The sequence below is a fragment of the Camelina sativa genome, chromosome 17 (assembly GCF_000633955.1).
Source record: "Camelina sativa cultivar DH55 chromosome 17, Cs, whole genome shotgun sequence".
Classification (NCBI taxonomy): domain Eukaryota; kingdom Viridiplantae; phylum Streptophyta; class Magnoliopsida; order Brassicales; family Brassicaceae; genus Camelina; species Camelina sativa.
Genome location: NC_025701.1, coordinates 11,710,231 through 11,722,954, shown reverse-complemented (window position 1 = coordinate 11,722,954; position 12,724 = coordinate 11,710,231). Strand labels below are relative to the sequence as shown.

At 33.0% G+C, this 12,724-nt stretch overlaps 3 protein-coding genes across 3 annotated transcripts; 2 read left to right on the top strand and 1 right to left on the bottom strand.

Moving 5' to 3' along the window:
• LOC109129883 (uncharacterized mitochondrial protein AtMg00810-like) lies at positions 2,658-3,989 on the bottom strand. Its single transcript, XM_019238896.1, has one exon. The coding sequence runs from the start codon at positions 3,987-3,989 to the stop codon at positions 2,658-2,660; it is 1,332 nt and encodes a 443-aa protein (XP_019094441.1).
• Positions 8,715-9,551, top strand: LOC104756763 (uncharacterized protein At1g24010-like). Its single transcript, XM_010479406.2, has 2 exons — positions 8,715-8,860; positions 8,959-9,551. Exons 1-2 carry the CDS (start codon positions 8,758-8,760, stop codon positions 9,315-9,317), a joined length of 462 nt encoding a protein of 153 aa, XP_010477708.1. The 5' UTR covers positions 8,715-8,757; the 3' UTR covers positions 9,318-9,551.
• LOC104759392 (uncharacterized protein At1g24010-like) lies at positions 11,855-12,388 on the top strand. The gene is made up of 2 exons (XM_010482324.2): positions 11,855-11,965; positions 12,034-12,388. Exons 1-2 carry the CDS (start codon positions 11,860-11,862, stop codon positions 12,348-12,350), a joined length of 423 nt encoding a protein of 140 aa, XP_010480626.1. The 5' UTR covers positions 11,855-11,859; the 3' UTR covers positions 12,351-12,388.

Below are 12,724 nucleotides of genomic sequence, written 5' to 3'. Positions count from 1 at the left end.
AAAAAACGAAAAATGATTTGAGGTATTGTAGAAGAGAATGAGAGAATGTGAGAATAAGATAGTAAAAGAATGTCAATATGAGATAATGATAGATTGAGAGAATGCTTATTTATATGATAAGAAATTATGGAAGTTACATTTAGAACTATGGAGTTACAATAGTAATTTATTGTGTTTGAATAAAATTGAGTGGTAGAATATGATTAATGCATAATTTATTTTATTTTCAGTTATAATTTTATTTTAATGTGTGAGTTAAATGTATTGTGTTTATTGGATCTTAAATATTGTTTAAAGCAATTAGAAAGCAAATAAAAAAATAAAAAAAATTAGAAAACATTAAATGAAAATCAACCAATAAGGAGAGACCAAAACCTTACTTTTATATATATGATATATTGCTTTAAACTTTGAAATGAGAAATATATTATAAACAATAATTTTACATGAGAAATATATTAATTTAGCCAACCAAAATATGAATATAAGTTTAGCCAACCAAAATAAATAAAAAATATTAAAATTTAACTAAAAATAATTTCTCTTGAAAGATAATAAGTTAGTAGGAGGAATGAATTAATGTACAATTATTGGATAGGAGTTACATTTGAGTTAAATGGAGTTACATGTCTTTAATTATAAATAAATATTTTAATTTTTTATAACCTAAAATAAAAGGAATACCAAGTGGCTGAATCAAAATTCACATGATTTGGTTGTTTGTTGATATAAACTCAACACTTACACATAATATTTCAAAATAAAAAATATTACTTTTTAAGTGACAAACTAAATTAGTTTTCTTATAAAATTATATGAATTCTTCAATCTCAATAATTTTTAAAATCCCAAGGATAACTTATATTTTTTTGGTTTTCACTCATCAATTTAATTTATAGTGCTAGATTTCATACTAATGGTTTCATCTTTAGAGAATTTAGTGAAATGATATTTTTAAAATTATATTTTATTTTTATATTTAAGTTCCAGTTGAATATGTTTTGTTTTTTGGATCATTTTTTATTTTGATTAAAGACACAAAAAACCAATTGTTTAATTATGTTCTTTTTGTTTTCAAAAACCTCAAATCATAAAAAAAAATATATATATATATATATATTATATTGATCTCTGCAGATTTAACAATTGGATCACAAAACAAAATAGTCTTTATAAATGGATAAATGGATAATTATATTGATCTTTAAATATTATATTGATCTTTATAAATTATTTAAAATGATACATGAATATGTGAGATAACCAGAGACATAATAGATAATTACATATGGATCATTTCAACTTTATGATCTTATTGTGTGGTGAATATTGTAAGGAAGTATGAAAATAATGACTTATAAGATGTTAATATAAAATAGAAAATGGAGATAAACATTTTAAAAGATTAAAATAAATATATAAGATATACATATCATACAAACTCTAAAACTAAGCTTTTACAATGATATTTGATTTGATTTTTTATAACCCATACAACAACAATAACAAAAAAAATACAAAACAAAACAAAACAAAACAAAAAAGAGATTTGAGAGTAGTGGAAGAAGATGAGAGAATGAAAGAGTGATAGACTAAGAGAATAAGATAATGAGTATTTATAGGAAGAGAAATGATGAAAAATTACATTTAGAAAAATGAGAGTTACAATTCTAATTTATTGTTTTGTTTTAATACAATTGATTAATACAACTTAGTGGAGAAATAAAGTTAATGCATAATTTATAGGGAGAAGCTATAAAGATTTCAGTTTTATATTATGTGAGTTAAATGTGAAAATTAATTTTTTTAAAATTTGTGTATTAATAAAAAAATTTTTGTTAAAATTGCATTGCCAAGTGGACCAATAAGGAGAGACTGAAACTCTACTTTTATATATATGATTATATAGAGACACGTCACATATTTACAATATATGCCCATAAATATTATTATATCGTTATGTAGTATTTGAACAATACTAGAGAGGTTTATAAATTATAAACCGTATTTTATAAAAAAAAAATAAGTAAACCGCTTCCTCAACAAAGAAAAATAAAAAATAAACTGTATCTTAAAAAAAAAGTTTTTGTTATTCAAATTAAATATAGGAGAAGAAAACAAGTCAGAATCAAACAATTGAAGAGTGTCGTCAATGAGTAATGACTTATTAATGTGGTTTGAGTTTGACGGTCGAGCACGAGCAAAGTTATTCGGATCGATGGAGACGAGACGACTTGCCATCATCTCATGCAATGAATATCAACTTTATTTATTGCTTTGCTACTTGGACTCGGATGAAGAATCAATTTAGTGGCTCAAGATCCAGTATATCAATTCAGTATTATTGATTTTTTAAACCATGTTTGATTTGTTTTATCTTTTAAAATCTAATATAATATTTAGACCCATGTAGTAGTAGATACATTCTAATAAGAAACAGATATTGCTGAAATTCTGTATATTCAATCTGATACAAGTCGATTACATATATAGAGTAAGCTAGAACTGAAACCCAAAATATAGGAGAATCTCTAAGAATGTATAACTATCGAGCCTCTGTTACGGAGAGAATAAACTCTGTTTCGTAGAATATGCTTGACAATAGTAAACCGGCAATAACCATCACTAACCGAAATGACCCACTTCAATACCCCCCCTCAAGCTGGACCATACAGGTTGAGTATGCCCAGCTTGGACCGAAAATCTTCAAAACTCTCTGTGCCCAACGGCTTGGTGAATATATTCGCGAGTTGTGTCTTTGTGTTAACATGTTGGAGAAGTATATTTCGGGAAACAACCTCATCCCTTACAAAGTGGCAATCGTTCTCTATGTGTTTCGTTCGCTCGTGAAACACCGGATTGGACGCTATGTGGATTGCTGATTTGCTATCATAATAAACATTCATTGGCTGAACATGAAAAACTCCCAACGTGTGTAGCATGCGCTTTAGCCATATTAGTTTCTGAACCAGATCTGCCATCGCCCTGTATTCTGCTTCCGCTGACGATCGACTCACTGTCTTTTGCTTTTTCGTTTTCCAAGACACAGGAGAGTTGCCAAGTTGAATGAAGTAACCTGTAACTGAGCGGCGTGACATACGACAACGAGACCAGTCCGAATCACACCATCCAGTTACTTGAAAATCATTGTCAGAGCGTAATAGGATACCTTGACCAGGATCAGACTTCAAGTAGTTAACCACTCGGATCGCTGCATGCCAGTGATCCTCCTTTGGTTCCTTCATAAACTGAGCTAATAAATGTACCGAGTAAGCTAAATCCAGCCTTGTTACCCCCAAATATATCAACCGGCCGAGTAGTCTCCTGTAAGGTGTTGGATCACTCAAGATGCGAGATTTTGAAAACTGCAGAGAATGATTCTGGTCTAAAGGAAAGTTCACTGGTTTGCAGCCAAGTAAACCCGTCTCTGCAATAATATCTAGCGCATACTTCCTCTGACATAAATACATACCAGATTCATTCCTTGCTATTTCGATGCCCAAGAAATATTTCAACTCTCCCAAGTCTTTCATCTTAAAACAGGATGCCAAGTAGTCCTTAAACTTTGCCGTTGCATCCTCATTACTGCCAGCTATTATGAGGTCATCCACATAGATTAGTATATGTATGCGAACTGCACCTTGCTCATAAGTGAATAATGAGTAATCGGCTAAGGACTGAACGAATCCATAATCCTTCAAAGCTGTTGTCAGTTTTGCAAACCAACATCGCGGTGCCTGTTTAAGACCATAGAGAGATTTTCTCAAACGACATACCTTGTTCTTGTCAGGTAGTTGATAACCAGGAGGCAAACGCATGTAGACTTCTTCCTCTAAGTCGCCGTGTAAAAATGCGTTTTGAACATCCATTTGATGAACCTTCCAACCATATTTCACAGCCGTCTCCAAGAATAGCCTAACCGTACCCATTCTTGCCACTGGTGAAAAAGTTTCACCATAGTCCTCGCCTTCAACTTGTTTGTTACCCATGGCAACAAGTCTTGCCTTATATCTTTCGATTGAGCCATCAGATTGAAACTGGGAGGCAAATCATACGATGTCCCAATAGCCTTCTTACCTGGAGGCAAATCACCGATGTCCCAAGTGTGGTTTTCTTCCAAAGCCCCATATTCAAAACCAACTGCGTCACACCACCGTTCATCCTCCATAGCCTTTTTAAATGATTTGGGTTGGATTGTAGAAATCACCGCAGCTACATATGCGATGTGTTGTTCTCAAAAGCGAATTGTCGTATCCTGATCAGCAATGGGATAAACGACATTACAGGTTTCCTTGGTAGACTTGGAGGTAGGATTAACCACATAATCCTTCAATTTGACCGAGGTTGTCTTGTTTCGTTGACCCTTGCCTAATTTAGGTGACGGTGGACTTGCTTCAGTTGGTGATGTCGATATCAACGACGGTGTTGGTTCTCGAGATGGAGGAGCAGATCGTGACTCGTCAACAGGTCTTTCTGTCGGGCCTTGCAAAATAAGAGGTTGACTTGTTGAGCCCAATTCAGATATGGATCGTGATCCAGTTGATGCAGCATTTGGGATGGGCCTTTGCAGGATCGGCCCATTATCAATATCATCTTGGACCATCCCTTCCAACATAGGTGCCCATAGTATATTCCCGTCGTCATCATCGTTTTCCAGTGGAAACGATGTTGTTGTTTCGAATGGAAACTTTGATTAAGAGAATACAATGTCTCTGGAGACAACAAAATTCAGACTTTTCCATATCATAGACCCGCCAGCCCTTTTTCCCATTGGGGTATCCAACAAAAACACACCGACGTGATCGTGATTCAAATTTGTCCCCTTTGCGATTCAGATTGTGAGCATAACACAGACTCCCAAACACTCTCAGATGATCATAGGTCGGACGTTTGTTATATAACTTCTCATATGGCGTTATCTTACCCAGAACAGAGCTTGGTGTTCTATTAATCAGATATCTGGCTGTAAGAACACATTCACCCCAGAATTGAATCGGCATATTAGCTTGGAACCTTAAGGCGCGTGCAACATTCAAAACATGTCTATGTTTTCTTTCGACCCTGCCATTCTGTTGTGGCGTATGAACCCAGGAAGTCTCATGAAGCACTCCATTTGATTGAAAGAAATAAGTCAAAGAGAGAAACTCTGAACCATTATCAGTACGAATCGACTTGACTTTTGTATTAAACTGTCGTTCCGTTAAAGAGAAGAAATTTTTGAGATGAGTTGAGGCTTCTCTTTTGTCGTTGAGAAGATGAAGCCAAACGGCTCTCGAGTAATCTTCAACGATTGTGAGAAAGTATCTTGCACCAGAGTGAGAGGGAACACGGTAAGGCCCCCAAATATCAACATGTATGAGCTCAAAAATCATAGTTGTTTTATTCAGACTGAGTGGAAAACAATCTCTTGTTTGTTTTGCCCGAAGGCATACATCACAAGTTTTATTAGAACCAGCAAGTGAACTAGACAAAGAAGATAATAATCCAACAACTTTAGCAGAGGGATGTCCTAATCGCTTGTGCCACAACTCATGGGATCCATCATCTTTTGTGGTTACTGCACCAGCGACCTCCATACTGCGAAAGTGGAAGGTCCCGCCAACTCTCTTACCAGCTCCAGTCACCATCCTCGAAGCTCGGTCCTGAACCACAAGGAACGTATCAGCCATTTGAACCACACACTTGTTTTCATCCATTAACTGACCAAGTGATATCAAATCAGACTTCAACTCTTTAACAAAGTAGACTGATCGCAACACTAAACCAGAACCCAAAAAGACTGTTCCCTCTTTGAGCGAGACTTGCTCTCTACCATCGGCCATTATGACCAAAACTGGTGGCATATCTCTCACATTTGACAGTGTCTCAAAACACCCTGTCAGATGATGAGATGCCCCTGTATCCAATATCCAAGAAGGTTGAGTGAACTTACCTGAGGATTTTTCAGTTGAGGCTGGCTTGTCAGCATTAAGAATGGATTTGATCGCCTTCCACTGCTGATCCGTGAGGCCATTGACTCTGTCACGGTCCCGATCCGTGATCACATGATTCGCTTGTTCCTTTGTAACATCTTCAATGTTTGGAACAACCACACAATTAGCATAAGTCATTGGTGCCTTGCCTTTGCCTGCACCGGAAGAACTACCACGACCACGACCTTGTAGGGAACGTCCCTTGGGTCTATCACCCCACCACTCTGGGTAACCGATGACAGCATAGCAGTTCTCAGCAGCATGACCAGAACGATTACACAACTTGCAAACCACGCTTTTGTCTTTTGCTTCGAAACGAAAAGGAGGCTTTGTGTGAACAGCAAATGAGGTCACCTCTGGTCTTTCTTCACTTGTTACTCTGAGATCTTCTTCTTGTCTGACAATGTTGTATACCTCCTCCAAAGGTTCGACCGGTACTCGCGCCACTAAACTCGACCGGACAGCACGAAACTGTTCATCAAGACCACAGAGAAACTGATGGACTTTATCTTCTTCACGGTCAGCTTCTTGTGCAGATGCAAGATCACATGTGCATAGACCACACTTGCAAGCTCTTATTGGACGATACGCAGCGAGACTATCCCATATGCGATTCAGTTTGCCGTAGTAGGCTTCAATCGCGACTTCTCTCTGTTTGCAGCAAGCCAATATAGCCTTGATTTGTTGAATACGAGACCCATTAATGACAGCAAATTGTTTCTTCAGGTAGTCCCACAAATCTTTTGCAACATCCCTGTGAGAGATTGTCGAACGCAGGATCGGATCAATTGTCATCTTGATCCAAGACACAAGAAGTGCTTGAATGGTCCACCAATCTTCCAAATCAGAGGAGCCTTCTGCAGGTCGAGCAATGGACCCATCCAAGAAACCGAATTTCTTGCGAGATGTCAAAGCCGTTTTCATTCCACATGCCCACTCATCGTAATTAGTACCCTTCAGTAGAGGATGAGAGATTACCGCTCCTGGATTGTCAGTCGAGGTCAGGTCATAAGGTGAGATGGTTCTTCTCACCTCCACAGTTGCACTCGCCGTCGTTGGAGACGCAGTGGTCGGATTCGGATTCGTTGCCATTATAGCAATCAAAGATCAAGAAATCTTAAAATTTTATCGAAAGAAAAATAGTATCAGGCTCTGATACCATAAAGAGAAACAGATATTGCTGAAATTCTGTATATTCAATCTGATACAAGTCGATTACATATATAGAGTAAGCTAGAACTGAAACCCAAAATATAGGAGAATCTCTAAGAATGTATAACTATCGAGCCTCTGTTACGGAGAGAATAAACTCTGTTTCGTAGAATATGCTTGACAATAGTAAACCGGCAATAACCATCACTAACCGGAATGACCCACTTCAATATCTAACAAATTCATCTATATATACATTTTGCAAGTACATTTAGCAAATAAATCCTAGAGTTGCCACATATTTACAAGACTGCCATTGTATTAAATTTTGATTTAAACATTTACTATAAATAAATCATATCAAATTCGGATATTTAATTTCAATAATAACTTCCCATAAAACTGTACTAAACAGGATAACTCTCCTTTCATCTAAGGGACCCGAGATTTCCTATAAAACTGCACCAACTTTAGTGAATGGAAGCTTGAATCGTTTACAGTTTCCATTGAAATGTTTTTAACAAACTAATATATTATTAATATTTATATTTTGGATCAATACTAACTATAATCAATTGATATAAATTTTCTGTTTTAATAAAAAACACTTCACCATTAGAATCCACTTGCACAATTATAAATACAAAAGTGTCAACTAATATAGAAATAAAACAATAAAAATTACAAAATCAAATTATAATATAATAAAAAATAGTATAATTGTTTACTAAATTAAATTTAATAAACAATAAGGATATATATAATAAACCACAACATGTAGTTAATGGAAATTATACACTAAATAATTATAGTACATTCAACAAATTGAAAATATAAAAAATAAATATATATGTAATATAATCAATAAATTATATATATATATATATTTAAAAATTATAGACCTGCGGTAAACAATAATTAAATTTAATAAACAATAAGGATATATATAATAAACCACAACATGTAGTTAATGGAAATTATACACTAAATAATTATAGTACATTCAACAAATTGAAAATATAAAAAATAAATATATATGTAATATAATCAATAAATTATATATATATATATATTTAAAAATTATAGACCTGCGGTAAACAATAATTAAATTTAATAAACAATAAGGATATATATAATAAACCACAACATGTAGTTAATGGAAATTATACACTAAATAATTATATTACATTCAACAAATTCAAAATATAATCAATAAACATATATGTAATAAACAATGGTTAATCAATAAATCTATATGTAATAAATATATAATAACCAGTTGTGGCCTAATGGTTGACAAAAAAAACATATATATATATATATATATATATGTAATATAATCAATAAATTATATATATATTTTTTATTTTTTTAAAATATAGACCCGCTGTGTACCGCGGGTGAGTATCTAGTTTTGTAGAAAAACAGAAGTTTTTGGTGAGAGAGACAATAAGTGGAGACAGATTTATATATAAAGAATCCAGAAGATGGTGACGTTAGGTAAAACCGTAAAAAAGTAATAACTATTGTAAAATTTTCATCAAACTCTTTCTATATATAAAGACCTTCATTGAGCAGATTATTATCAAACCCACATAACAAATATACTTAAGAGAGAAAAAAAAAATAAAGAATGACACTAGGAGGATATCTCTCTGTTGAGTTTGATATCAAGTCTTCGGCGAATAGATTCTGTCAAGGTTACATGGCGATAGCGAAACCCACAAGAGACCAAGGTAACTATATATTTCCCATTACACCTATGTTAATTCATAATTCAATTAATATTTCTTGATTACAACTCTAATTGCTATATTATATGTTTTCACCAAAGTTTCGACTGAGGAGATAGAGGTTGATCTACCTTCGGGGAAGAGAAAGGTTAAGCTAAGAATGGAGGGCTTTCAGATCTCGGAGTGGTTCAAGACGCTGGCAAAACCTGATCTCATCGACAGTAATAGTGATGATGATGATGAAGAAGAGGCCAACTCGCGAAACCCAGATTACTACAATAAGCTCGAAGGAACCATGAGCGTCATTCACACGGAAGGCTGTGACGGTGGCCGAGCATACTGGACCATACAGTATGAGAAGGTTAGCGATGACATCAAGGACCCACGTTTCATCGTCGACACTACTGCAAGATACTTTCAGGCGATGGATGAGAGAATCTTCTCAAAATCCTCAGAATGATCTGAAACAGAGTACGTGGAACGTACGTGGAACGTAACCCCATATATATATATATATTTATATATCGATCATACAGTTTATAATAATTTATGATACTAGTTATCGTTTAATTATGGTTGGCATATAGGAAGTATTTGCTCTTGAAGCGTCCAAGATGCATAATTAACATATCGATCTGCATGTTATTGTTGTATCGACGATATAAATTTATAATAAAAGGGATGATTTATTAATCCATGTTTTATTATTGGTTAAGTGACATATGTGAATTATGCAACTCATTGTCTAAGTAAGAAACCCATCTCCACCATTTACAAAATATTACATTATAGTAAATATGGACAAGGGCAGCTCCTAACCTATCCAATTTGATTGCTTTATTATTTCTGAAGAAACGAATTGGAGTATCAAGAATAAATTGAAATTAAAAAAATGTAAAGAGTTAGTTGAATCTCCATGACATAAGAAAAAACAATGCACAATTCTAGACAGTGCAATACACATATACAGGACCTGCAAAGACATTCGTAACCAAGATGTTATTATTAGCAAATCACAAGTAAGAGACTTATTATATATTTCTTCTTATTTATACAAGTTTAATATCCTATCATTTTATCATATGTAATTAAGTTACTCATGATATTACTAAGTAAAGTCTTGAATATATGTTTAAATAATCAAGCGCATTAACTTATACATATGGTACTCAATTTTTTGGTTTTCTTTCTCCAAAATGTAATGTATAGTAATGAAATTAAATTTGGTTATTTGAAATGGTTGAGTGACATTTATTTGACGATATTCGTAAGACAAAATTAGTCACTTTCTTTTGCTTGTTGAATGGTTTTAGTTACTTGCTAAATTAAGCAGATGAAATAAATTATCACCATAGATAAAAATATTCTTCCGCGTAGATATTCATTCTACTTTAACAGACTTGTTAGTCATTATGAACAAATACCAATTAGTGAGTAATAAAGTAATATTCTTTAACAGACTCGTTAGTTTATTCAATGAATATAATCGTTAACAGACTCAAGCATTGTACATAATGAATATATTTTATTACATTATGAACAAATACCAATTAGTGAGTAATAAAGTATAAATAGACTAACGAGTCTGTTACTCACCGCACACTCAAGCATTGTCTTTTCTGACTTAAGAACATCTTGATGGTTGTTCAAAAAAAAAATAACAGCTTGATGAACACAACTTAAGTCTCATATCCAACGAAGCAATCACATTTAGAATGTATTTACTCATAAAGCTTTAAAATACATAATAATATATCGATTTGCATGCATATTATTGTTGTATCGACGATTTTTAATATTATGGTTAATTAAGTTTATCCATGTTAGTACGAAAATCCGATTCGCCACACCACTACTTTAAAAGCACAAGGACAGAGAACGCATATGTAAAACTATCCAATTTGGTTGTGTTAGTTTGTTTAAAGAAAAGATATACTCTTCAGTAGCTACTTTAATTCAAAGAGACTATCAAAGCTTTATTATTATTAATAGAAATTATTCATACATAATCGATAATTTTTTTTACTCTTGTTATGAAAATTTAAGTTTATCAATGTAATATCAAAAGCAATGTATTTTAGGTTTTTTCGTGTGTTGAAAATGTATTGTTTAAATGAAATATCCAGATATATTAAAAATTAAATTGTCAAATCCATTATAACTTCATCGCATTCACATTTTGTATACTCACATGACTCACATTTTTTAAAAAAAATATATTTGCTTGATTGGAATTAATTGGTATTGATACATTAGGTAGATGATATTCTTTCCACAATGTGCTACATTGGTAATTAATTAAGTGGGTGAAACCAAATATTTAGAAAAAAACCATGAGGTGTTAAAGTTGGGTGGTGGGTTTAGGTGAATATAATATCTGTAACTTTCACTGTATAAACACCTTCATGCATGAGAAGATTATTACTTCCTCTGTCCTAAAATATTTTCTTTTTTGTTTGTTATAATTATTAGTTTTTTCTCATGTTTCTATGCATAATTTTCTTTTAATTTAATAGTTTATGAATTTTTAAATTCTTTCATATTGTTTTCTATTAGTTGAACTTTTATAAAGGATCAAATATTTATTACAGTATTTGTTAACTTTTGTGCTTTTAGCCAAAAAAATGTAAAAAAAAAAAATGGGACAGAGGAGGAAGTATAAAAAAAAAAATCCGATTGAAAGGACATGAGAAATATTACTTCCTCTGTCCTAAATATGAAATATTTTAGGCTTTTTTGTTTGATTCAATTATTAGTTGTTTCTCATGTTTCTATGCATAATTTTCTTTTAATTTAATATTTTCTGAATTTTTAAATTCTGTAATATTTTTTTCTATTAGTTGAACTTTTATAAATGATAAAATATTTCTTATTTGTTACATTTTGTGCTTTTAGCCAAGAAATGTAAAAAATAACGGGACAGAGGAAGTATAAAAAAAATAATCAAACCCACACAACATCTATATACTTAAAAGAAAAAGAAAAATCACTAATTAGAGAAAATGGCACCGAAAGGAACTTCTTCCGTTAATTTTGACGTTAAGTCTCCAGCATCCCTCTTCTTTCAAGATTTCATGGTGAAGACGAAATTTCCTAAGGAAGGCCATGGTAATCAACTCTTCTACACACTCACTGAATTTACATTTTCTTGATTACATTTTCATGTTTCACCATAGCCGAGTTAGAGATCGACAATGTGGCCGGTACGGGGAAGAGAAGGAAAAGGTACAAAATGAGCCGCTTTCAGATCACGAAAGAGTGGTACAAGACTATCAGAGAATCCGTCCCCAATGACGAGGTGTGGCAAAACCCGGATTGTTTCAAAAAGCTCGAAGGAACCATGACCGTCATTGTTAAGGAAGACGGTAACGGAGCCCACGGGGTGTGGACTGTTGACTACGAGAAGACTCGCGGTGACTTGGACGACCCACGCTTCATCATCAAAACTTGTGTCAAATTCTTTAAGGTGATGGATGAGAATCTAACAAGTTAAATAAAGTGGAATCCCATATATCTAAGGTTATTGTTATCATTTACAATAATTTTCATTTAAAATGTTTTTCTACCCATATATCTAAGCTTATTGTTATTGCAGTGTGCACTATATTATGCAATTTTTCGACTCTCCACCGTTACATACAAAAATCAAAAAAAAAACATAAGGGCAAGGCAAACCTATCCAATTCAGTTGTTGTTAAGAAACGAAATAATTAACCAAATAAACTGGAAATACAAAATCTCAATATTTTAAATCTGCGTGACATAAGAAAAACAAAGGACAACTCTATACAGTAGAATAGATAATTATCTACTAAGGTTTTCGGACCAAAAAGGTTAATAGTAATACTAGCAAATTAATCACACATA